The 27,839-nt window shown below is 41.5% G+C and overlaps 1 protein-coding gene across 3 annotated transcripts in view; it reads left to right on the top strand.

The window, feature by feature from the left end:
• erfl1 (Ets2 repressor factor like 1) overlaps positions 1-27,151 on the top strand; it is a 49,537-nt gene extending 22,386 nt beyond the window's left edge. For 2 of the 3 annotated variants that reach the window (XM_085290354.1, XM_085290352.1), the window contains exons 3-7: positions 18,344-18,417; positions 19,116-19,350; positions 21,006-21,192; positions 22,882-23,011; positions 24,573-27,151. In XM_085290354.1, coding sequence (XP_085146480.1) covers positions 18,357-18,417; positions 19,116-19,350; positions 21,006-21,192; positions 22,882-23,011; positions 24,573-25,384 — 1,425 coding nt within the window. In that variant the 5' untranslated portion in view covers positions 18,344-18,356 and the 3' untranslated portion in view covers positions 25,385-27,151. The remainder of the gene's footprint in view (positions 1-18,343; positions 18,418-19,115; positions 19,351-21,005; positions 21,193-22,881; positions 23,012-24,572) is intronic. The other variant, XM_085290355.1, reaches the window with a different exon arrangement.
• Positions 27,152-27,839: the final 688 nt, after the last annotated feature.

The following is a 27,839-nucleotide window of genomic DNA, read 5'->3' as shown; positions in this document are numbered from 1 at the left end:
TGCACAACTAGTGGACACTCACAAATTCCCCTGCTCTACATTTCATGTATATTTATTATGAAAATACATTAAAACTTCTCCGAACTGTTTCTGTCTTGCCATGTAAGTGAGAGTACTACAATGTTGCCCTCATTTTTGACTTCACCAAAGTCCTGGTGGGACTTGGCGATGAGAAAAACATTCAGTTCTATTTCTACCTACCTGTGTCGCCACAGAAAAAGTGAGGAGGGGAGGGGGAACATAGAGGACACAGAAGTTGAAATGGAATGAAACAGAACTTATTTATTTTTTAAAAATAAGCCCCAAATTTCCAATCTATCCCCATGACTTCCTCTGCCTCGGTGCTATGGTTTCTTTTTCCTTCCCCTTTCTCTCTCTCTCTCTCTCTCTCTGTCGCTGTGTCTGTTCTTTATTTACACCTCTCTCCTGCTCTCTGCAGTGGCTCAGGGAGCGGTAACAGAAGTGTCACTTGTCATTATTGGTCTAATTCAGTAATCCGTCATCGTGCACTCACTGTATGCAGCGCATTATACGCCAGCACAGCAGGTGTACTACGCACCGAGGTGGAGATTCGATTTGACACGCACACACAGGCGAGAGAGCCAACGGGGGCCGTAGCAGACGGGCACCGAATGTGTGTGTTTGTGTGCGTACATTTTGTTTTCTGTGTGTCGGAGAAAGTGGAAGGGGAACAGATAGAAAGATGGAGAAATTGAATTTTTGTGTGCATGTCTGTGGATATATTGTAGTTTCAATAGAAATACAGCGGTCTAAGATGTCTCTGTAGTGGGACGAGACATCAGCGACGGGACAGAGACAGCAGAACGAGTCAGAGCAGAGACTGTGAGCGGTAGCACGTGTGGGACCAGATGCGAAAGAAGATATTTGCAGTAAAGAAAAATGAACAAAATCCAACAATATATTATTACAGCGTGCTTTCCATTCATTTACAATCTGCAATTATCAAATCAAAGTTTACGTCTTCATCTGAGGGCTGAATATGTTTTATAACCCAGCCTGGAAGCAAAGCTATAACACAATCTACTGTTCAAAACACGGTATTGAGTTTCCATGATTCTGTTGTTCAACACTTTTACTTGGCTATAAAAGTTTTGCTTTATCCTCATAGCATTTTCTAAAGCAGTTCATTAGAAAGTAATATTTTTATTTCTTAAGCGAATATGATGGCTGACCAGCCAAGAAAGTCAATTCAGTCTGATTTATAAATTAGTTGTCTGACTTTTAAGTTTGGTGAAACTTATAGTTTATTATGTTTTTCCCAATTGAACTGCTTGGCTATTTAAACCACATTAATGCCAATTTTTCTCCAGTATTTTCATTTAGCTGCTACACTACACAAATAGGACCACATGCCTCTACCTACCAGTGGAGAAAGAAAAAGAATAGACACAATGACATGCAAGACAAGGAACATCCAGCTTATGTGGTCAGCGTCTTGGACTTCACCTGGACTCTCTAGATTTAATTATGAGAGTATATGGACTCATTGTCATTGTACAAAAACATAATGTGTTGTGCTTTTCACCTACCTCATCCTGCTATAGTGGGAAAAAAATCCATAAAGCGATATGATTGCTAAGTCTCCCAGATCTCTGTTCAGCTTGCGGCATTGCTAACTTCTGCACTACAGTGTGAAATTATGGATTCTCCTGAGATTATGCTTAGAAGCACCTAGATAGATCTCCAAACCCAATGTTTGTTTTATATAACGGTCAAGTCTAGATTCAAGTTAGACATGGTGAGGTGAACCCTGCTGCAGTCAGGGTTGTGGTCTGTAAGACTGATCCATTATCCATGAAGTCAAACACCGATTTTATCTGCTTTAGTCTCGCCCATATTTATGTTTGTTTTTGCCAGTATAGGCATCACAGATGGCTAATCAATCAGTCAATCAATCAATAATCAATATTGGTACAGATTTTTTTTTAATTTAACCTGTTAGTGCTTTATCAGTTTAAATGATTTTAAGTGTAGTTTAGCGTTTTTAGTGCCGCTTTCCTCAGCTTACACATAGATATCATTTTAGATGCAAGAATGTCAGACACTTTATCAACTTGACTTATGCTTGGTATTGGTAGCTGTTATTCAAGTTCATTTTATTCATTTATTGTTTAGTTTGTTTATTCTGCATGTAGTATATACAGCTGGATGCTTTCATATCAAGGAAATAAACACAAAGGCAAAGTCCGATAAAAACAAAGGAAAGTGGAAGTACCATCCCTGAAAATCCTTTCACTTCATGTATGATATGTAAATATGATATGAATGAATCTTAAAACAGGAGTAGGTAGAAGCTTAACACTGCACTGCACACAAAAATGTGCATACAGTCCAAACTTGGCACACTTCTAAGTCAAAGCTATCTACAACTTGGTGCTCCGGTGGGTCCAATCGAAAGAAAGGCAAAGCCAAGCTTTGTATGCAGCATTGACAGTCCCACCTCCCTTGGGGTTGGAGATGGTGCCCCCTACATTCTGGGTACTAGAGTTTTATTCTATGTGAACAAGTGTAAGGGTGATAGGGTTTAAGATGTGATGGAGCTTCACCTCTTCTCTTTATCAATGGCAATTTGTATGTGAGCACACACCTCTGGAGTCCCAGCGGACACAGTGGATTTCATCAAGTTCTTAACCCCACAAGGCTACAAATCCGGTTACCACTGTAAGTGTTTTAAACTGTTTAAACTATCACAGCACTCCATGCTGAGTCCCAGCCCGTGTGCAAGTCACGCCCAGATCACACCGAAGCATATGAGTGTAACTGCATTTACTCTACTTTTTTCTCTTATTTTATTTTTGCTTTATATAACACCTGCCATTTCCACCAGCACATCAAACCCCGGCTGTAAGCTGACTCCGAGGGGATTCACTTCTATTGTTTTGTGAAACCTTTTTACAGCTGCTTTTATTGATTCATTTTTATCATTCCTTTTTTCATTAAGAACATATGGAAGACATTTTTTATGTGATTTGACTACACCCCAAATTTCTGCTGCTGATTTTACTGTAAGATTGTGAGATCCTCTCGGTGATACTGATGATGCAGAGTAGGGCAATGCAGTTTATACACTGAATACTAATAGCCACGGTTGCTAATTGTTAATTGCAAGATTTTTCTAATTACTACTCATTAGTGTAATTTGCATAACTCTAAATGTATGGTGAACTATGATGAGCCCAGTTCAGAATCAACAGCTCAACCAATGAAAACAATGAAAAAACATCACAGTATGTCTTTATTTGCCATTTCTTAGAAATTATTTTGTCATTGGTCATCAGTAGAATTTCAGACATGTGATTGAGCTAAATCACCAATCCTCTTTTACATCAGGAGCAAACCAAAACACTTTTTCAAACAGACATCGACTGCACAATTTAAAGCTGTCGCTGCATCTGATTGTTTACTAATCGCTAATTTATCCGAGAAAGTATTCAGTTCAAGAAAGTGAGGTGAGAAATTACAATTGAACTAAGAGAGAGAGAGAAAAATAGATTTTTATGTTAAAGATGTTAGACTTTTACTTATTTTTTCTCCAGAGGCCTTCTTCCCCTTCACCCACCCAAAAGACAAGAGTAAAGCCTTTCAGTCACATATAGCCAGAGAATTAGAGATAGGTATATGAGGCTAATCCTTCAATGTGGTATAAACAGTAACAGGTAGTTTCTCATTGTTGTTGGTTTATAAATTATAGCTCTTGAATTTAAATTACAAAAAAACCCTTTTACTATACAATAGTATTAGGTTAACATGAACTGTAAACAAAACATGCTTAAAAGTTGAAAGAATGAAATGGCAGGAGCTGTTTGTTTTGGATTTCACAGAGCAGACAAAAAATGTTATGTCAAAACATCTTAATTTTATAATGAACTAGTTATTTTGACTTAAAGGCTACACTGAAAGGTCATTAATATCTGAAGGTTTGCTTATTTGCTTATATCTCCAATGGATCATTTAACCTATTGACAAAGAGCCCTTTGATTTTATCTATTGCCTGCCTGATGGTGATCATCGACTGGGGAGTTATTTTGTATTAAATAATCAGAGGTGATCAATAACTGTCTTCCTCCTCCTTCTTATCAGCCCCACAATGTCTCCATGTTGAAAGACCCATAGGCGCACACTGCTGACATGGTTATAAGATGGTCGGAATATATATATATATATATATATATGTAATCTGTTGATCCTCTGGCGTTTTACAGTTACTTTGTCTTTGTTTAGGAGCTGAATTGCACAATAGCATCCACCAAATGATGGCCAGCGCACAATGAGCTACTTCTCCTCCTCTGCATCAGTTGATCAAAACCGCCTGGAGTTATGCAGTTAATGGCATCATTATTGTAAAAGAGAGAGAGAGAGAGAAAAGGAGATAGGAGAGCGAGAAAAAAGGGGGTGGGAAGAACAAAGTTGGAAAAGGAGAAGGAGGAGGAGGGAAGGAAGGAAAGTGTTTGAATTATTATCCTGTATATGCTCGAGTGGACACGAGACAGAGAGCAGGGGGCGATTTGGCGAGTTGTTGAAGAAAAGATGAGAGGTGAGGCCTACGGTGGGGAGGAGAGAGCAGGAGGGAGGGCCGGTGATGAATGGAAGGAGAACAGGGATGAGAGACGGAGCAGCATGAAAGAGTATATACGGTGCGCGGTCCCGCTCCGAGGATGATGAAACGTTAATTAAAGTAAACGAGCTACCTGAGCTCCCCGGCTAACCCCCTGTCACACTCTGTCAGGAGACAGAAAGAGGGAGGTGGGGGGCAAGGGGGGAAAGAGGGGGGGCGGTGGAAATTTGACTGGAGAGGAGAGAAGTTGGATAATCCAGCTGTGGCTTTAGTTCAAGGTTGATTGCTGTCACAGTTTCTAGCACAGATATCATGTATGTGCACACCAGCGAATGTGAATAAATATGACTTCAATATGATCATTTAATCATTTACGTTTTTTTTTTGTGCATTATTATTAAAGTATTTCCCATTAATTCCTCGCAGGCTCCATCCAAGATTTCGTGTGAGACCCGCCGAGCTCTCCGCAATGACATCTCACATGCGGGAACAGAACATTTTGAATGAATCGATCAGCCGTGCGAATGTGCCTGAAATGTTGCTGCGTGGATCAGTAATTACAAACTACTTTTTGGGCAAAAGTGTGCCCTAATTTTCAAAAGAAAGCCCCACCCATCCTCTCCCCCTCGAATATGTTTCAGCCTGTTCTCCTCTGTGTATGTAATCCTTATTTCCCGTTCAATCCACGCAAGGTTTCATCCGCCAAGATCACCTTTGTTTCTTTTTAATGCTCATATTCATTCAATTAATCTGGGCTCTAATTCGTTTATATATTTATTTACTCGGTCTCGCCATCACTCTCTTCTTTTTTTCATCTCTCTCCAACGATTATCCTGGCGTCTAATTAGAAATCGATGCCGCTTGGCCGCCGGGTATTTGCAATGTGTTTGTGGACGTTGAGAACAATTCCCCGGACAGAAAAGACTGAGAGAAGAAAGAGAGAGGAAGAGGAAACGCTACACTACACCGCACTGCACTATATGCACACACACACACGCGAGCGCGCAGATTCTGACAACCGACTTAACTGCTTGCAGCGATTCTTCTTTCTAAAAAAGCAGTAGGCTAAGTTTAAAAAAACAGAAAAGAAAGAATGCAAGGAAAGGAAAAATGAAAAGAAAATGATTTTTTTAACGACTGACGCGAGGGATTTGTGCAGAATTGTTGAGGACTGTTTCCCCATCTTTTAGGAAAACAAACAAACCTCGAAGTGGAAAAGCACTTTAAATGTGATGGCCTGCATCTAACCCTAGCCAAAAGTCGAAGGAGCCAATTCATCACAAGGTTATAACAATCCAGTGCGCCGAGCCTCTATTGCAATGGTATTCTTATTTTAGCATCGGGCTTCTATTTTTGAGCGTTTGGGGCCTGCGTATGTAATTAATGCATTAGTCCGAAATGCAAACTTCAATGAAAAAAAGTGTAAGAGCCTCTACGTGCGTTTAATAGCAGCCAAACTTTGTTGAAATTAGCCTTCAGTAATTGAGCAATCGTTCATTTGCCTTTCTCCCTTTAAGGCGAATATTTCGGGAAGTTGGAAACTCAAAGTCTAAATTACTACAAACTTTGTGTGAACTATGGCACCCGTTCTCTTTTCCCTTTTTTGTGCCATAACCGGTGTCTTCTCTGATGCTCATTCCGAGCCGGCTTCGCCTCCTCTCTGTCGCGTCCCGCGGAGAGGAGTCGGTATGGAGACGACGGGTTAGCGCCATTACCGGGGCCAATCGAACCAAACCGGATTAGCAGCTGCCAGATGAAAAACGAAATCGTTCCAACCAAGTGAAAAAAAATGTAGGGAACCAGAGCCTCGCACTTTTATTAGTTCAGCTTTACACCACAGTGTGTTTACCATCTGTGCGCAACCTTTTATTGGCTCTCCCCATAATCTGTTTTTCAGACGCCGTTTCTCTCTGTTTACTGTGTTCATCATCCCAAACGAGATGCATCACTTTCTCTCCCCCCTTTCCCTCCCCTCCCCGTGTGTGTGTGTTTCTCCAATAACTCCGTGGGTTCACCAGTCAGGAAGTGTCATATCGGGAAATGCAGTGTTGGAGTGTCACCCCCCTCTGCATGATAAGGAAAACTGAATAACTTGCTTCTTCTCCTTGTTGCTTCACATTTCATCAACCCCTGTGATGCTTTACTTGTGCCAAAACCATCAGCCTGGGCTCCCTGGTGTCTGTGTGTGTGTGTTGTGTGGTTCCACATGTGTGCATGTGTATGCATGTGAGTGTCTGTGTGTCTTTGTTGCTCTGTGCAGTAAGTCATATTTGAGGCTTCATCCTTGCATTTTCTGTCAGTCTATCTTTCCATCTTGCACGCTCATTAAACGTCCCTCACTCACACAGACACACACACACCATCTCTCTCTCTCTCTCTCTCTCTCTCTCTCTCTCTCTCTCTCTCTCTCTCACTCACACACACACATACACACACACACACACACACACATTCCCTCTCTCACTCTCTCTCTGAGTCTCTCCCTCTCCTTCTTCTTCCTCCGCGCCTCACGCTCCCCTTGCCCGTGGCTATATGATCGTGAAAAATGTGTTTACAAAACTCGCTCTCTTGCAGATCAAACCGTACGGACGAATCAAAGACTTTGGAGAGAGAGGCAGAAAAGAAGCGAGGGAAGATAGAGAAAGAGAGATAGAAGGGGTATGAGCAGAGGGTGTGTAGAGGCCTTATAATTTTAAAATTCTCTGTGTGTTATTCTCTCTCTCTCCCTCTCACTTTTTTTCCTCCTCATGTAGTTGTGTGTGCGTCTGCATCTCCTTTGGTAATACAATATCTTTAAGGCCCCCAAAACAACTATCTGTGTCTCACAGTTAAACATGAGATAATGCAATATTGATGTCTCCTTGTCTTTGCTATAACGCAATACTAGACCCATTCAGGCTGGACACGCTAACATAGGCCGATAGTGCCCTTGCACTTAAAAGAATTACTCTGCTCCTGTAATAAATTTTAGAGGGATGCTACACAAATATGAAGTCCCACAAGGAATATAGAAGCCTGTGAGAACATAGAAGTAAAAAAAAAAAAAAAACCACTCCCAAAGAAGCATCAGGTCACCTTTCATATTATGTATTCAGTACAAGGCACATAGTAATATTGGGCTGTATTAGCTTTCAGCTGGTTCTTTGTGCATTTGGGTTTCAAGGGAGTGATTTGAGACATGTTTACTGGTCCAAGTTTTGAGCGACTTTGTGTTAGCTGAGGCCTCTGGAAGTCCTCAGAGTTATGAAGGCTATTTGCGCTTCATTTTGTGCATCACTTGTTCACGTAATTAAAATTTCAGACTTTTTAGTTCATTAACAAACAAGGACATTATTCTGAAGTCCAACGCTGGGTGCTTGTCACTGCTGTCTTACTAAAAGTTGTTGAACTGTTTAAAGACCAGGAACACTATTCAATCAGTGCTGGTGGTATACAATTTGGGTGCATTATTTTACTAAGATTTTATTAAGTAGCCGAACCAAATAGAACCAAAACTGCGTCATTTTAGAATCCATAAACGCACAAAATCTGACATGGTGTTGTACATAACAAATGACATCAAGTGCAATAAAACGTGTGATAACCTTTTTAAAACTGGTTTATACTCTTGTGGTTGGAAATATGTTTCTCAAGTGCCCATATGATACATTACTTCTATGACAAGACTTCTTTTTTTTTATCACAATGTCAAATTGCCTGATGAGGGTGCAAAGGCAGGAAAGGTGTGAGGAGTTATTTTTAAATAGAAATATCAGAATTGCTGCTCTTAATGTTTATGACAGGTTTGATAATTATGAGAAAAGAGCATCTAAAATCCACAGACAAGGACAGGAAGAAGACACAAAAAGATGAAGGAAGGGGAGGAAAGGGATTGTGAGGGGATGATGGTGAATGTGGTGAAGGAGGAGAGGGGAATGAGGGGGGTGGGGGGCAGACAGACAGGCAGGGGGAGCGATTATAGCAGGGTTTATGTATGAGCTATTGATTGAGTCGGTGGTGACTTCTTGAGTGGTTAATTCGGGAAGTGAGAGCGATAGAGAGAGTAACTCACTGACCAGAGAGGGGAGGGAGAGTGAATGGGGGGGATAAAGAGAGAGATAGAGTAGGAGAGCGTGATGAGGAAGAGGAGAGATACAGAGGAAGAAAAAAGTGGACTTCCCCAAGTTAAAAGTGTGGAACATAAGATTCTGTTTGGCAAGGAATTAATTTGTGGTTCATGATTACTAACAGGAGCAATTTATGAAAGAATGAAGCAGGGTTGTTTTGTTTTTTTGTCTTTTGACCCTTCTCAAAACTGCTGAACTTTTCTCCAAGTGTTTCACACAAACACTTGGAAAAAAATTCAGCCAATATTTAAAGGATTTCTATTACAGAAAAAAAGTCTTAAGATTTGTTTATTATGTGGATTATGCATATATGCTCCTTCTGTTTGGCACAAAACAGCAACTAAAAGGGAAAATAAATGAAATCCACATTTACCTGTGTAGGGTTTTAGAGAGGGCACGGTACCTCGGAGCTGGAAGGGTTCAAATCCAGTCTGAGGCTTTTTGTGTGATGTGTGCATGTTCTCCCCATGAATGTGTGGGTTCTATCCAAGTACTCCGACTTCCTCCAAAGGTCCAACAACATGGACTGGTTTAGGTGAACTTCTGATTCCAAAGGGGCCGTAGGTGTGAATGTGAGCATGAATGGTTGTCTTTCTCTACGTGTTAGCCCTGCAACCCATCCCGGGTGGTCCTTGTCTCTTGCCCTATGACAGCTGGGATGGGCTCCAGCCCCCTTTCAGCAACCCTGAATTAGATAAGGGGAAGGAGATGGATGGCTGGATGGATTTTAGAGTAACATATAACCAGGCTTTGAGCTGGAGTCTCTACCTCAAATCTAAATTCTCAATCATACTGGTTCCAAAGCAGTTATCACTAATTTAGAGGGGAAGTGTCATTAAGCATGAAGGTGATTAAACACCATTATGAGCTGCTAAAGGGTCTCTATGATCCCAAACACACAGAAAACAGTGCAGTCACATTCAAACACTGTGTAAGTTATAATGATCACACAGCTTCTGATCTGCCTTAGTATTGCTTCAGTCCCAACACGGTTTTCTTTGGGAAATTAACTGAAGATCTGAGCAACCTGCGTTCATGTCCTGAACATACTCAACTCAATTAAAGCCTTCCGCTCTCCATCACACATAAACACTGAGCGAGATCAGACAGTTTCTTCTCTGGACTTAAGCCTATAGGACACTCGTGCGATCGCTGGAAACCACAGAAGGATCTGTTGGTCTCACTGCATCACCTTGTCTGAGGAAAAAATAGTCAAGAGCAACAACTCTGAGTGGGAAACAGGGTGGTGTGTGCGTTTGTTGGACGTGTTTGTAGTGTAGTGAGCGTGAAGGTTCTCAGTAATAGCCTATAGACAGATTGGTTATTATTCCAAATGTGTCCGATGCATATTCGCCCGCAGTTTGATTTGCAATGCATCTCTCAGTTTGTTCGCTGGTAGGATATCCTGGATAGGATATCAAATTCCGAAAAGCTGCGCGCGCGAGTGACGCTACGTGGATTTTGCGTGCATCGGTGTGTGTGTGTGTGTGTGTGCGTGCGTGCGTGCGCATGTGTGTGTGAAGGTCAGCTCGCCGGCGCAGTTTCTTTTCCTATTTCTCTTCCCTCTCGCGCAGGTTTTGATCTCTCAGCCGCGAGATCAAAGGCGCTCTCTGGCTATTAGTCAGCGCGAGCCATTGATCCCTCATCGATCCACGCGAGACACAGCCGCCCCGTGAACACCGCGCGAGGCTCCCAAAAGCTCCTCCCGCGCGTCAGGAGAGAGAGGGAGAGAGAAAGCAGAGGAGGGAGATGGAGCGGTGTCTGTGTGTGCGCGCGCGCGCGTGTGTATTTTTCTACTGGCGCGGGCAGAGCCAAACTCGAGCTTTTTCTTTGCCGCGGGACATGAAACAATGAGGCTCGAGCCGGTTTTAATAAAGCGCGCTTTCCCTCCTTTCAACTCTGGCGCGAGGCGGACGAGCCGGCAGCGGAGAGCGATCGATAATTAATGACGATGAATAATTTAACCCTATCGATTGATACTTTTTTCTTCATCCTTTTTCCCCTTCTTTTCCTTATTTTCTTAAGGCCAGCGTTCTATATCATACTAATGCCGTTTTCACGCGCTCAACATCCTCATCTTCACTCACCTCTTCTTAAACTTGTTGGAGTTCACCACGGATCGTGAAAGTCTGGAGAGAAAAAAATCAGGTTTCCTTATTTATCAAAGTAGGGGAGACCGGGGATAGTTGTAACGTGGGTCAGTTGTAACACTTCCAATTTCTCCAATCAGGGCTAAGTTTCAAATGATGTGACTCATCCTGTGCATGCCCAACTCAGTTCTGCTATCACATGTGAAAAATCAACACATTTTGTCAAACACAGACAATTTAACATGAAAAAAAGTAATTTGTATGCCAAAAAGTAAGTTTTTCTACTTTATTTCAATGTTTAATAGCATTATCTGCTTTGCAGTTAAACTCATCAAACTTAAATTATGTTATTTGTATGTCTATGGGGATATATTCTGTGTAGGTCTTTAGTGCTAATGTTTTAGCCGTTGGCTGTAATGTTAGCTAGTTCATGGCTATAGGAGTCTGGGTCAGTTGTAACAATAATGCAGATGTTACAACTTACCACACTATTACTTTAACTTATATTAAACAAGTTGGGGCAACGGCATCAGCAGAGAGAGGTTCACTGGTCGCTTTTGTATATGCGGTTAATGCCATTGGCAACACAATTCCTCCACTGTTTGTGTTCCCACACACACATTATGCAGACCACTGTGTCAGAGATGGACCAGTAGGAAGTATTGGTAGTGGAAATAAATCAGGATGGGTGCAAGAAACAGATTTCCTCATCTTTCTGAAGCACTTTGCAAACCACACCAAGGTAAGCCATGATAAAAAGTAATGGAATTGCGGTGCTGGTGCACAACTACAATTTTTCAGCTTCATTGTTATGTTCAAAATTGGTGCAAGAGCTGTAGGTTATAATGCCCACTGAGCCAATGAGGCCAAACTCAAGGAAGACCAACCAAAATTAATGAAATATTCAGTTGCAGAAAATTCCATAATTTGTCTTTTTTGGGGGGTTGGAATATGTTCAAAAGTTAGATTTCTGCATTCTGTCACACACACACGTAGCTACATAAATGGCTCTAAGTGCATTCATGTGTTGAATAAACAAAGATTACATGTTAATATTTTGTCAGTACCCTTATTTCATTGTGTTACATTTCACCCCAGGATATGTTACAACTAACCCAGACTATGGGGTTAATTGTAACATTTCACTCTTTGTGTTTGAGGCCATACCATGCAATGGGCAATTGTGCTGCAGAGAAAATAGCTGCACTATTTAATAGCCGAGACATGTAAATACTTTGCATTACATTTTGAATCCACTACCTTAAACGAGCTCCAATTTACAGACAGAAATGTCAAAAATGTTACAACTATCCCCGGTCTCCCCTACTCTATTTATGACCCGAGCTGGAGTCTAAACTTCTCTCCGTGAATTGAGCTGGCCTTTTCTTCTTCTTCTTTTTAAAACCGCAAGGTGTTGTGTTTGTCATAAAAGCCAAATATGCACATCATACCCCATTACAATTAGCCCAAGAAACGAGCCATGATATTCGACCTTTTAACATATTTTTTCTGCTAACACTTCATTTATTACAGTCAGTCCCTCTCACACACTCCTGGTGTTACTCTGTGACTTAAAGTAGTGTTATAATGTAGTAAAATCTCCAAAGCTCAACTCATGAAAGAACACATAAAGCTCTTACTCATTTTAAAGCACTCATATTTTCAGCAGGGGTATCTGTGCTCAGCGTTGACTTTAAGCTATGTATTCATAGATTTAGGAACTTGATGCAAATTCTAAACCCAGCCTTATTCCTTAAGCCGTGAACCAAACAGTTCAGTGTGAAATTATGTTTCTTAAGTTTTCAGATATGGACTTTAATATTTCTCTGCCCTATTACTCCCTGCCTCTGTTGTCACATCTTGTACCGCTGCTCTACTGTATCTTTCAAAGTACATTTCACTGGATGATATTCTGGCCGGGCAGTCCTGTCAGATGATAGCCTGTCTCAGTGTGAAGGACTCAGTATTAGCTTTGCCCCTGCAGTGTGGAGTAATGGGTGCTCTGTGGGAGAACAACTAGATTCAGCCAGTACTCCTGTAACGATATGTCTTGGTTAAATACACTGATGCTGCTGCACCGCTGCCTGCTCCTATTATAGTGACTGCACTGATTTCTCACTCTTTCACATTGCAGTGTGATGGGTGTGTAAGGTACAAAGGAGGGATTGTGGGGAAATCTAGCGGCTATAAGTTGCAACATGATCAGTATTGCTGTGATTATCTGCGCAGTTTCAGTGATTAAAATGTAATCTTTTTTCATTTTTTATGGATTTTCACAGATTCAAAGCTTAAATGGTAAAAGTGAAAACCTTAATGTACATGAAATGCAGAACAAAAAAAAAAAATATCAATAATTTAAAAAAAACAACCAGTGATGGTTTTAATGTTTTATGATTCATCGAGTGTGTAATATCCTGCGAACAGGTCAAATTGTCTGAAAAACCTAGTAATTGAGACCAAATTTTTAACTTGTGAAGTTTTGAGAGTCTTTGGGATGCTGAGGTTGACTCTTTTTTTCGTTATGTAAAGGGGAAGTTAATTTTGTTGATGGCAAGGTTTCAGTCATTGTTTGTCTTAGTTTGAAAAAGCACGTAGAACTTTTTGTTTGTCACATACAAAATCCAAAGAACCTTTTTAATTGGATGCTCAAACAAGATGTAGATGAGATGCATATTTGGGCTTCAAAACAAAATTTGTAGCTTGATATTTTAAGATGTAACTAAATATTATTTTTAAAAATCATATAAAGAATGTTTTTTTGGTAATTAAGATGGAACTTAAGCTAAATAAGAAGGTTTATAGGCCAGTGTATGGATAGAATTTAATTCTGTGTTGACTTTTCTCTTCAACATTTGGATAGATAGGTTCTTTTCCCTCTTCCTGACCAACCCCCTTTCCTCCTCTCCTCCTCCTTCTTCTCTCTTCTGTCTCTCTCCTCATTTCTCCTCTCTCCTTCTTTCCATCTCCTCTAACAAACCCATAGCAGAGTCCCTCTGTTCTTCCACCCTGAGGCTGACCAGTGTGTCAGAGCTAACCAGGGAGAGGAACAGAGAGAGAAAGACAGAGATAGCAGGAGAGAGGCAAGCAGAGTGAAAGGAAGAGAGAGAGAGAGTTTTCAGTCGGGCCTTTTTCAGGGGCAACCAAAAAAAGGAAGATGAGACAGATGTACAGAGTCCTTTTCATCTAGTGGAAAAAGAAAGCGGGAGAGGCCAGACTTTTCATGCCTCTCACATTTTTCTATCTTTTTATATCGTGACCCATCACTCTTTCCTTCTTTAGACAGCACTGGAGACATAATGTTGCCTGAATGTCAGGCTGCCCTCCTTCCTCGCTCTACCCCAGTCACTCTGCAGAATTTCAAAACGTAGTTTGTACTACAGTATATCCCTCACACTGGTTTCTTTTCACTCCCGTCAGTGTCCTACTAACCTTGGCGTCACAAGTATGCCAGTTCTGCCTTTACTTTAGCAACATTGTTACAGAGTTGATGTTTGGGAGATACATGCAAAAGTTACAAATACAAATCTGTGACCTTTGTGGCGAGACTGACCTCTTAAAACTCAGTGGGACTGGTCCAATCCTGACTCTTGGATATGCTTTTTCAGTCCTTTTCTTACTCTTAGTCCCCACTTGGGCAAGAAAGTCGAGAGGTCACAGGAAGTTCATCAGTTGAGAAAATACAAGTTTCAGTTTACTGCTGAAAGAAGGATGGTTCACGCACACGTTTACCTGAACATGATGCAAACATACCAATTTGGTCATTGCAACACTGTAGTAATTTTCATCTTTCTTTCTTTGGACTTTGTCCCTCGTCAGTTACAATAGATGGAAACGATTGCTCTCGTTGATGTAGGAGTTTGTCTTTAGAAGACCCATCTGCTTGTCCTATTGTCCTTTTTTTCCAAAGCAGTTTTCCAATGATCAAAACAGGTTTGGCATTACATGACTGAAAGGTTATTTATAGGAAGCGACTGAACTTTATTTGCACTGTGTGAAATTCAAGAAGAAGAGAAATAAACTGAGTGAAAAATGCATTTTATCTCCTCTCCAATCATTATTAAATCTGCAGTGAGCAGTATAACAGTATAGTACCTTGCACTGTGGGTTTGCTAGCAGACAGCTTAATTTCTTATATTGTATGAATTTTGAGGGACTTTGTCCATAATTTTCACTCTCTAAGGCTTTGAAAATGGCTAAAAGTAAGTACAGAGAGCAAATGTGGAGGGATTTCTGAGGTTTACATGTTGAGCAGTGACAACAGCAGAAACCTTTAACCTTTCAGCCATGACACAGGAAGTTTGTGTATCCCTGCAATGTTGTTGTGTCCTAAAGTCACAAAAAACAAAGTGCACTCTTTCAAGCGTTAAACTATAGAAAAGCCTCTGAATCATCAACACACCAGAGATTTTCCAGCAGTAATGATCCATTTGCTAGATCTAGTGCAGGCCTACACTTCAGATTATGTGTAGGAACACAGCTGAGGTGTTTTTGTGAAGATGTGATTGTGTGAAGTAACTTAGTGAATCTATTGAGTGTGCTTACTATTGTCACCGGTAGCCGTGTGATCCATCATCCACGCTGGGTTTCACAGGTGACCTTTTGTGGGAGAGGGGTCCTTTGTTTGGACTCTGTGTCTCTTTGTCCAAATAAAGCAGTGTTTTTTCTGCCCACATCTCTCTATCAGTAAACCAGAATCTTTAGTAAACAAAGTGCATTCTCTTTTTCAGCTCGGTGAGATCTGTGTTAGTGTGCCGATATTGATTCAGTCAATATCTATGGGCTCCATGTCTTACTTTGTGTGCTGCGTCGTACAGTGTGTGTGCGACGGCTACCTGAATGCCTGCGTATTTGTGCCATATCTGCTTGAGACTGTGTTTACTGTGCATGCACAATCCCTTACAATCTGTGAGTGTCTGTATCTGACAGTCTGTGCATGCATGTGTGTGTTCGAGTGTGTGCGTATGAGGAGCAGTATTCCCTGGGCTGCTAGTTATAATGTTTCTGGGGGTGATGGGGGGAACTTGAAAGCCCTGTGCTGCCCAAATCAAAACTAACAAGGAAATGATGGGGGCTCCTTTATCTCCTCTCTGGCCTGGGGGGCCGAGGGGGGGGCGAGAACGGGAGACTGGGCAGGGAGGGAAAGAAGAAGAGGTGGGAGGGAGGGAGAGAGAGAGAAAGGGAGAGAGTGAGGGGAGGAGGAGGAGGAGGAGGAGAAGGGGGGGGGGTAGCCTGGCTTCCTCTTTGATTTGTAAAAAATGCATTACCTCCGAAATCAAACGGAAAATTACTGCGCCGAAGCAAAACACACAGAGCAGAAGAGAGGGAGAAGGGTGGAGTGGAAGGGAGGGCGGGGGAGAAGACAGTGGATAGGTGTGTGAATAGAAAGGAGGTGGGAAAGAGGAAAGGAGGAGTCACCTGTATAGATATGCTGTTGGATATGAAAAGGGAAGGAAGAGTATAGATTTGAGGTAATGCGTAGGTGGTATGAGAGGAAGTTGGAAAGACTGTGAAAGACAGGAGCTCACATATATGTTTTCCGCAGAGGAGATGAGCTTATACATGCCGTGGACCATGAGAATACGGCAAATGAAAGAGATGATGCAGTATTGATGACCTGTAGCCCACGAGGAAGAGGAAAGTTATGGATTGCTACCTCCAGCACAACGTATATCTCATTTTGTAAAGACCAATCTTCGCAACGGCCTTCCTGTCAGATGAGGTCAACATTTTCATGGAAAGATGACAGTTTTAAATGTTTTCAAAAATCTCCAAACATGTGAACAGCGGGGTGTATTTTGATATCCTACTGGTAAACGGTCTAATCAAAATATTTGATCCTTTTCTAAAAATGAGTCGCACGGGATGAGTGCAGACAGAGTCTCCAGATAGTTTAATGACCAAAAAAAAGAGAGAAAAGGAACAATAAGAGTAAAAATAATAATGATTATTATAATAAATAGAATTAATGTCAGCTCTGCACTCATAGACAGAGAGAGCAGACTGAAAACAAGGAAGATGAAGAGCGGGAGGGGAGGGGAGAGAGGAGACAATCCAAAGGCTTGAAGCGGGGTGAGAGCGAACGTGAGACAGAAAGAGTGAGAGAGTGAGAAATGCCTGGAGTTAGCAATAATAATTTATACAAACACACCTTAATAATTCACGTTTCATTTCAATGCTGGAGGGAAAATCCAAAATTCACAGAGCATAATTAAATAGAGGCAGAGAGTGAAGGGAGAGATAGAGAGGCCAGCATTAAAGATACCAGTGTAGCAGCAGGCTATCTCTTCCATCTGAGCTTTGTAAAACAACCCTGATGAAACTGTGATATCCAAACTAGATTCCATCTCAGAGTTCCCCTCTTCATCACAGAAACACCAAGATCTCCTCATCTTCTCGCATCAGCAGATGTCTATATGAATATATTTAGGAGGCCTTATGATCATAAGCTCTTGTATTATAAAAAGGCCTACCCTACCTCACTGACACGTGCACGTATCATTCAACATTCAATGCAGAGCATGAAGCGATGTGATGGGGTGAAAAAATAAAAGTTTGGGGGTTTTTTTGTAAATCTTCAGATTTCAAAATGCACAGAAGTAAAAACAAAATCAGGTTTTTAAATAGTTTGGACAGTTTATTTTCTTGTGATGTTAAACATGGACGTGTTCACTGGACTCACTGCATCATTTCTGACTTTTATTCCAACAATTTTGTGTGTTTTAAAAAAAAACGTGTAGTTTTATATAACCATATACTATAATTATAGGGGGTATAATTTAATATTACAAGTACAGATGTGAAGTGTTTTCTCGCTTTTGCTTGTTCACACTCAGCTATGCAGTGACTACTAAATAGTACATCCGACAATTAAAATAGCTCTAACTCAATCAACTAATAAAACGACACTCTTGTATGTTCAAATCTTTATGCAATTTGGCACTATTTGTAGTACTTACCTGACTTACCTAGGATACCTAAGGTGATATGAAAGACATTTTACCAAAAACTATAGCCCTTTAAATCCTTTTGAAACTTTCCTCATCTGGCAGACAATTAAACCTAACCTCTAATAGCCCCGAACATAACTTTGTACATGAGATTTTTTTGATACTTTTAAAACTTCACTAAGAAATAACCAAGTCCTATTATATATTTAAAAACCCAAGTTTTAATGTATAATGTGGCTCAGTTTTCAAGTTGGTTTTCAAAAGTCTATTTAATTCCTCCTGTTCATAAATGCACTATAGGGATGTCCACCACGTTGCATCAGACACAGCCTCAGGTGGCCACATCCATCAAACACCTGATCTCTACCAAAGACATATGAAACATAACCTTGCTATATTTCACATCGATTTAAAGTATCATTTTGAACTCATGTTGCGCCTTTAGACCCTTATGCAATACCTTCAGTTTCAACAAAATGTACTCTATTCTACTCTGACTTGGTGTAATAAATGCAATAAACATGCTGGGTAGTTGAAACTGGCTTAAGCAAATACATCTCTGCAAAATTCTCTGTTTTTCATTTGTAAAAGTTAATGCCTTCTCTCTCTTTTGTTTTGTTCCAGGTTTTGTGGAGGCATGGACTGTAACTGCGTCAGTGATCTGCTGCTCCCCCCGGTGCCCGCCCTCTGGACGCCAGGTCGGTACTCTCATCAAAGTTAGTGACATGAAGGCAGGAGACTATTACATCCTTGCTTTTCTGCATCAAATCTCCTTAAAGTTCTTATTTGTAACATTTAAAATCTTTCAACTTATCTTTAAATCTAGTCCTAAGCCACATGTGTAAATCGGGTGAACCCAGACAGCCAAAACAAGCAAATACTTAAGAAGCAGCTACTTCATTATTAAAATTGCATGTTGAAATTCATCCCCAATATTCATCTATTTAAAAAGATTAACCATACACATTCATGTTTGCCAAACAAGTTCAGACTCTGGTAGTAATTGGTTCAATGTGTAATGTATTTACAAGGCTAGTTAGTGCCAGATTCACTTTGGCCTGAGTCAAAAAGCTACTTAACTTCATCTCTGATGGTCATAGAGTTGGCTTTTAAAATTCAGACCTGAGCAGCATCAGTCAGATCTCTCCCAGTGAGCTGTCATCATCCCACTGACCAATCTGTTGAGGCTAGAGGGCATTAGCTCAGACTAACATTGCTCAAGGCACGTGCTGTGATATTAAACACATCATCCCTCACCTCCATCACTCATCAGTCATTCAGACAGTGAACTCCCCCCCCCCCCAGACACACACACACACATGCACACACTCCCTGTGAGCAACTGGACAAACAGGCATGAACCTCACCCTGCTTCTTCCTCCTCCCCTTTGCCCAGGGATCGCCTTCCCAGAGTGGGCCTACAAGCCCGAGTCGAGCCCCGGCTCCAGACAGATCCAGCTGTGGCACTTCATCCTAGAGCTCCTGCAGAAGGAAGAGTACCAAGGGGTGATAGCCTGGCAGGGAGACTACGGGGAGTTTGTCATCAAGGACCCAGACGAGGTGGCCCGACTGTGGGGGATAAGGAAATGCAAACCTCACATGAACTATGACAAACTGAGCAGGGCTCTGAGGTATGTGTTCATACGAGATGTGTTGAATGTCAGGCAACCGCACTGTTTGCATCAGATAAATCAGGCTACAACCCTGCGGTTTCCATAAATTGTTTACTCTTGTTGGATTTAATCCCCACTTAACATCTCTCTTTTCCATGTTGGCAAAAATGGAAAGATAAAGGTGGGATTTTTCCTGGGGAACGTCAATACCCTCAATTTCTCCTTATCTCTGGACATCCTAATGGAAAGTTCACCATTGAGCTGCCAAATAAAAAATTCAATAGGGATTTCAAAATTAAGCCCCAGTGTGAAATTGGACTTTTTCAGAACAGCAAAACTACTCGACACTGAACTTGCTGAAGGTGATTAAAACAATGCCACACTCCATACCTTCAGCAGTTTACACCCCCAGCCAGTCACACACAATCTTCTTATGCAAATACCCACTACCCAACTTGTTCCCCTACCCCACCCCCTCCCTCTGCTTTCCTTCGGCCTCTCGTTAATGGGGACTGTCGTCAGAGTTTAATTGTTATAAATTGGCTGGGGCCACAATTAGCCTTCTTAATTAGCCTTACTTAATTGCTCAATTAAGGGCCATGGCACAATTGCCACGCAAAGCAAAACATGTACACATCATTGCACTGGGCTCAGCCAGTGTGGATACATGCAGATATGTACACGCTGCTGTGTTTGTTGATATAGTGTGCCTGCATAATGAGCTCACCACTATTTAATGCTGAGGTTGTCTCATGAATTCTGTGTTTAGCACGCTCACTGTGGCTGCACTCACACAAAGGAGTCCAAAAAGTCCACAAGGAAACCAGATTTAAACTTGTATTTCACAATAAGACATCTGCAGGTTTTTTTAATTTGTCGCATCCCACTTCGCCCCCACCCCCTACGCTCCTCCACCTGAGCACTCAGCTTTTACCTGGGCCAGATGGCTCCATGTTTTTCCTTTGCTGCCGATCAACGTGGCATCCTGGCAGATTGTACATTGTGACACCTCTGTGGGTGGCAAAGGAAACTGGTACGATGACGACCTGACATGCCCAGCGGGAGACACTGGGGGTCGTTACCATGGAGACCTCTCTTGCTGTCCCACCTCTTTGTGAATGTGCTTTGCTATTGGAAACGGTGATGTCTTTTGGTGTCATGTCAAATGGTGTCATTCCGACAAATTTCTAATTTTCTGGAAACAAAAAAGTCTCGAGCTCATCTGATAGTGTAACGTGATGCTCACATTATTTCTTCAATTGATAAATAGTCCTGTGCATAATGAAAGGAACATTTACTTCTTGTGTAGTATTTCTGTGTGAGAGGTTCAAACGAATTTAGATTTTGGGGGGTTTTGAGGCGGGGGGGGGGGGGGGGGGGGGGTTGATAATTGCTGAATATAAAATTCACTTTACAAAACCATATTGTATTGAATAGAGGCAGCCAGACATGAATTGATTTGAGAAAGGAGGAGATGAATAAAAACACTGGGAAATCAGCACAGCTCTTGCCTCACAGCACTGAAGTTGTTTATACTTTACTTATAGTGATGAAACACAAAACCTTGATGTGTATTATATTAATCCTTCCCACCTCTTTTCCTTTTCCTCTTCCTTTTTCGTTTATCACTTCACTCCATCCCTCCATCAATATTCTCTCCCGCTCCTTTGCAGGTATTACTACAACAAGCGTATTTTGCACAAAACCAAAGGGAAGCGTTTCACCTACAAGTTTAACTTCAGTAAGGTTGTGCTGGTGAACTACCCCATCCTGGACATGGCCAGCTCGCCCTTCTTCCTTGCCCAGAACCATTTCAACGGGGGCTCCACCACACCAGACTGCAGCCCAGAGGTACACAGGGTAGGATGGAGGGTTTGTGAGAGGGGGTGGATGGGTAAAAGGATATATGCTGTATGCAAGTAGTAGATTTAGTAGCATATAAATAGAAAATTGTGTGAATAATGTGAGAAATCATACCTATGTATGTTCAAATTGTGTCTCTATAGCAGGTAATAAAAAGAACTAACATTTTAAAACAGAGGGAATTTAAAAAAGCCAAACTTTAAACAAAGAAAAAGGATGAAATATAGCAGGACACCGCACTCTGCTTCCTTAAATTTTTATCAACAAAAATTTAATTCAGGTAACTGAAAACCATTCAACTCGAGCTGTTATATTTCTCAGGCACCTGCTGTGCATTCCCCCTTTTTTGCAAAAGAATGGTGGTATTCATCGTAGCTATCTTTTATTCACTCTGTCTAATGGGGGTCATAATAGACTACAGTTTGATTATTATTTGCCCTAAGAGATTGTAAAATTTTTACAGAGATAAAATGTGTCAGAACACAAAAAAAGATGGAGGCGTAAACAAAAATGTCCTAATTTGGTTAAAAAAAAATAATGTTATGACTTTACTTGTGTTTATAAGATATTTAGAGATTTTTCTTTCTTTCTTTTTAATGGAAAAAAAATCAATTTCTGCGTTTCAGATTCTACACTAAATTATAGATGTGGCTGCACAAATTGATGAAGAAGGCTATTTTTTTGACTTGGGTATAAGTGCTGGTGTGCAGATAATTTTATTTTAGATGACTAATGTCCTAGAAAGTACAAGTAACTTGAAAGTACAGTAAGAGAGAATCATTCATCAATTGTCTGTGCCGTCCTTAAGATGGGGATAAGGAGACGCGAGCTCTGAAGGAGACCGTGGAGGGGGGACGGTTTTAACTTGCCCTTAAAACAAAAGAAGACGTTATCCCCTCTTTCTCTCATCCCTGTCTCCTATGGCGTATCCATCTGTCATCGATTGAAAATGAAAGAAATAGAAAGCAAAGGGGTCGCGTCAGATCAGATCAATGGCGGGTCATTAATGCGGTTTGTTAAGCAACGCAGATCTCGCAGCTTGGGAGTACAGTCTCACCTTTCAAACTTGGGGCTGCAGGGTGACAGATACTACTGATCCGCAATCACGCTAGGGGGGAAAAGAAATCCCCCCGTGTCCCCTTGATTCCTAAGATTAATCTGTTCCACTTATTTTACCTCTTCTTTGCAAATTTTAGACAGAAAAAAATCTACGCACTCACTGACACGCACACAGCTGCCCTACTTCTAAATGGATGTCATTCTCTCACATCTCACTGCTATTCGTCCTGTGTCCCTTTACACAAGCTGGCCCACAATCCCTCTTTCTTCTTTTCATTTATCCTTTGTGCCCACAATCTTAATCATTGGTCTCCATTTGACTCTGTACTTTTCCTCCCTTTGAGTCTCTGAGCCCGTGCGTCCTCCTGCCTCCCGTTTTTTTTTTACCCCAAGTCCCATGGCTTCCCTTTTTATCCTGTCCTTGCTGCGACTGGGTCACTGTTTGCATCACACTCTGCAGGGTGCTGCTGTCAACATATGACTTTACCCAGCAAAGTGCAGCAGCATCATAAAGGCAGATTTGTAGGAATATGTACGCAAGCTTTTTTTATTATTATTATTTCATGGTACAAACTCATCTCTAACCTCCTTTTCTACTCTTTGCTTGTGTCTCTTTCTGCCGCTCAGGCCATACAGTCCTTGTTTCCTCGTTTGCCAGACACCAGCAGAGGAACTTCCCTTTTCGATCGGGGGACCACAGCACCAGGACCTGAAGGGGACAAACTGAGACTGGACTCATTTCCTTTCCTAAGTTCAGGTGAGCAGAGAGAATGACAAAGTTGGTCAGATACATGCCGGTCTTCCTCTATTGCATGAAGAAAAATACACTTATATATATATATATAAAGTGTATGATTGGCAGTGTACAAACAAAGGGAGGAGGAGAAGGTAGCAATGTAAGTTGAGCAGAGAGAGAAATGAGGATACAGTGAGGCATGAACATTTATTGTTAAAGGAAATAAGAGAGATGGCTGTCCCATAGCAGTCTACAGTGAGACTGTGCTCCAGGTGAGAAAGCCCAGGTTAGCTGGTGAATTATGCATGTCAGCTGTAGTGAGACACAAGTCGAGGGCTGGAGAAATCATCCACTTTTTCAGCGCAACTGTTCACATTTGTCCCCTTCTATCTCAGAAAGTGAGTTCAACCAAACACAGCACGGAAGTGTCATTGTTTGCTTGACTGATGGCACGCATGCACAAATGCATTTCATTTGCAATCTCTGCACACGCATAAGAAGGTATACGAATCTGCAGAGCTCGAGAGGTAGTGTGTAAACAGACTCACTCACACACAGATGCAATTCTCATCCCAGAACCGGCACCCTCTCCCTCCTCCCTATTCTGTTTGTCCTCAGGTCCTATTCCCCCCTTCTTCCCTTCTCACCCTCCTCTCCCTCCCATGTGTCCCCGCTGTCCTAATCCCTTCCCAGGCAGGAAGGCCCTAATTGAGGGTGCAGGCTTCAGTTTGTGGCCTGTGGGCGCCCATTACTGTGTTTTCATAAGCAAGTGAGGCCTGCCTGACTGATTCAATATTCATGTGTCTGCCAGCTACTCCTGGCCCAGCACGCAGAGACTTCACCACTGTCAAATTAGCCCTGCATAGTAAATAACAGAGTGAAAGAGAAAAAGAGAGTGAGAACGGCTGGGAGAGAGGTGGAGGGTGCAGCAGAGAGAGAATCTTTGAGTCGGTTGTCATTTGGAAGGAAGTAGACTAGGTTGAGAGGCAATGCGTTTGTTTGTTCATTAAAATTGCATTCCTGCATCACCTCAAATTTGCCCCCTCGTTCTGTTTTCAAGTGATTGAATTCAAATACGCAACGCAATTTGCTGCACCATAAGTGTTTTTTGCTTAATTTGAAATGATATCATGACATGTCAGAGCATTGCGGGGACAAATGTCGACATTATTTCTCAGTGAGAATTTTCAACAGTGTGACTGGTTTCACCGCAATGATGCGCAATCAAAACAGAAGCAGAGTCACTTCACATATTTCTTTTCTTTTAAATATACAAGGAAATGATAAGCCGTTTGGAAGACGGGAACTCTTCTTAATTGTTTTTCACTGCAGTGGAGAATCTTTGTGTTGACATCTGGTTTGCAGCGGTGTGAAGTGGGTGTACTACACAGTACCGGCATGCATAAATGAACCATCAGGTTTTGTGTTGAAAGCAGCCGTGCCAGAATTAGCCCCTGTGGCTCCTGATTAGAATTGCTAATACCACTGACTATAATTAGTGAACATTCTTGGATGTTGTATGTCAGGAAACCTTTGCCCCTTCTGAGAGCTAACCTCCATCTCTGGATTTTCTCTGTCCTAGGTGCACCGTGCTATTCAAAACCCCCGTCCCTGCTGGGCCCGTACCCTCGCAACCCACCCTTTGACTACCCCTGGGGCTTCAATCCCTACCTCCCAGGGGCCTTCTCTCTCAACAACTGCCCAAAACTGCCCCCTGGCTCCCTCTACCCCTCCCAGTTTTACCCCAACCCCTTGCAGAGCAGCCTTTCACAGCTGCCTCACCCCTTCTCCTCCCTGCTCCCGCCTGGAGAGGCAGGTGGGGGTGAGAGGGGAGCAGCGGGGCAAACTGGCGGGACAAATGGCACAGCGGGTGGTCAGCCGGCCAGACTCTGCCTGCCGCCGTACCAGGGCAGCCTGTCGATGGGTCGGACAGACATTGGCAGCGGGGCGACACTGGGAGAAAGGGTGGAGCCCAATCCTCCGGGTCTCGGCTTGACCTTGGGCCTGGGAGCGGTCAGCTTAGGAGCTGGGACTGGGACAGACCAGCAGAGCCCCACAGAGAGAAGAGGAGGGGTGAAGCAGGACCCAGAGTCAGACTCAGACCTGGAGATAACAGATCTGAGCGACTGCAGCTCGGACAATGAAAATGAGCATGAATTTGGCATTCGGAAGGAATCCAGCCATGCGAACCGATCACAGCTTGTGTTAGATGGGAAGAAAGGAAGCGTGTTGCCTCCCATCTCCTCTCTTCCTCCACCAGTGTCCCCACATCCACTGAAGAGCCTGATGCCCATTACTCCTCCTCCCCCATCCCTGCCTAGGTCACTCTCACCTTCCATGGCTCTGCATGAAAGACACAGGGAGACAGAGACTCTCAAACTGATACACAGCTAAGACATTTTCTGATGTGTCCTCCATCTTGCCAGTCTATGGTCTGATAACTCTCTTTTTCTCTCCTTTTGTTTCTCTGAGATGAATTTTCCACTTTAAATCATCAGATCTTTTCCAGCCCTTTTCCAGGAATGGCAGTTAACTTCTTTTACTTCTAAAACTGCAGTTTTCCTGTTTGCTGTGCAAGTTTTGAGCTTGCCAGCAGTCCATTACACTACTGATTCATTCATCTTAGAATATATGGGGTGTACAGTTTTTAGAGTGTCGGCTGTCTCGTCCTTTTTATTTTGATCTCTCGCACCAAATGGTTTGTAGATTTGCTTTATGCATTGCCAGCACTAGTCTACAATTTGCTGTCTGCAGCTGAGCTACGAAAGAAGGCATCGAGGTGGGAAATTACAACACAGCAATTCCTGCCTTGACAAACATTAACAAACAACATCCCTAAACTAACAGAACAACAAATGATGCTCAGATCGATCCAATTTTACAGATTTGTCCTCTAATTCTACAGATTTAGACTATAAATAATTACTGTGGCTTTCAAGACATGGTCAAATACTGCCACCTAGTGGTCCTTTCACTCAATGTCGTTTTCAAAGAACTGCAAGTGTGTGAGTGAAGCTACTGCCCTGAGTTCATTTTGCACTGTTTTTTAAAATATATATATTGTTTATTGTGGGTTAATTTAAATGTTAACAATCCATCTGTTCAATAGTGCTAACTGTGACGGTCTGTGCGTATTTACTTTGTCTTGGTGCACATTTTCTAACAGGAAAGAAAAAGAGAGCAGGAAGGAGCTGGACCAATCTAGAATTTGTATGAATATTTCTGTATATATTTTAATATGGTGTACATGACATTTAATTATAATTCACTATGATAAGATTTAGCTGTATTGTTGTGATTTTATTCAGTATTTAAACATGTTGGAAAATTATAAGCTTAGGTGTATCAAAATTGAAATTATTAATGGCAGAAGATCTGCACTCTGAAGACTTTTTTTTAATGTTGAGGACTGAGCTCACGTTGGGATTTGTCTCTGATTTCCTCAACCCCAGTTAATTGTGCCCTTTGGTCATTTTGTTCTTGCCAGATGCCCAGTGTACAAACCCTTTGGGTTCAAAAACATGCCGGCAGACTTATTTTTCTAGTTAGCATTCACCCAATGTTCCTGTACTGTAATTAATCTAATGTGAATAATATTGGTCTTTGCATTTTCTTCTTTAAATCCTCCCCCCAAAATCTGTTTTGATTATTTTTCAATCGATTCTTTTTGTCCATGCCAGCAGCAGAGCAATTTGTTTTGCTTGAGGACACTAAACAGTGGTGGGAGGGAATACTTACAAAAAAAACTGTACCTTTCCTCTCCCCAGATCTTATGACCAACATCCTTTCTACAGCCCTGTTTCTCAGCGTGGAGTGAACAGTGAATCATATTGTACAGTTTCATAGCCTTTATGCCGATGGTTTGTCAAACAGTGGCAGTATACCGATTATTTGTGAAAGCTCTATTGTAAAGTTAATGTAAAACTCTATGTTTGTTGAGTTGCTCCAGGAAAGGCCTCCAGTCACCTCCACAGGAAGAACACTAACAGCTGTAAATACTATTTCCTCGTGTGTGTGTGTGTATGTGTGTACACATCCAGAAATGACAGTGCAGTGGTTTTACCTGTCATCTTTCTTTGTTTTACTGTAAAGAGGAAAAATGGAAAGTGCAAAAAGAAGAAAAAGAGTAATATCTTCAAAAGCAATAAATATTATTCTGGATAGCGGACTGTTGACTGTGTTGTTGAAAAGATTTAAAAAATACGGTGCTTCATACATCACAATTCTGACACAATCTGTGGAATTCAGGTCAGTGAAAAGAAATATTATATTATATTATATTATATTATATTATATTATATTATATTATATTATATTATATTGACACCAATAATGATTTGATTTTTTTATGCATTGGTGAAAAGTCCATGAAAAGTGTCTCTTAAACTGAAAAAGCACAGTAATTGCACACCATGCCAATTTAATCTGAACTTTTCTTTTCCTATAAATAATTAAATCTTGTTTACATTTAGAGATCTCTGCCCAAACTTACTTTCTGTTGTGTTTAACTAATTGTTTACCTGCTTTTCTTTTAGATTGGCTTTTACAAGCTGGCAAAATGCAGACAAATGAGACATTACAATTACACATGCAGAAGTTGTTATCACCATTTTGATGTATATTTTAATGTTTTAAGATGATTGTTAGGATGTTTTATATATGCCACTTAATGATAGGAAACATATTCCATTCAGGGAATGTAAAATTTTAAAACTGTTTGTTTGCCATCTACAAAAAAAGGGGGAATTTATAAAGCATTGCGTAATAGCACAAATCATACTGAGGCACTTTCAATGAACCTCTTAGTATTACAGAGAGGAATTTATTACTCGCACTTAAGCTCAGTCAG

This window comes from Mchenga conophoros, linkage group LG11 (genome assembly GCF_057382185.1).
Source record: "Mchenga conophoros isolate Kocher_MC1m ecotype Shallow Benthic linkage group LG11, M_conophoros_male_GT1.1, whole genome shotgun sequence".
Classification (NCBI taxonomy): domain Eukaryota; kingdom Metazoa; phylum Chordata; class Actinopteri; order Cichliformes; family Cichlidae; genus Mchenga; species Mchenga conophoros.
This window is presented reverse-complemented; position numbering and strand designations above follow the sequence as displayed.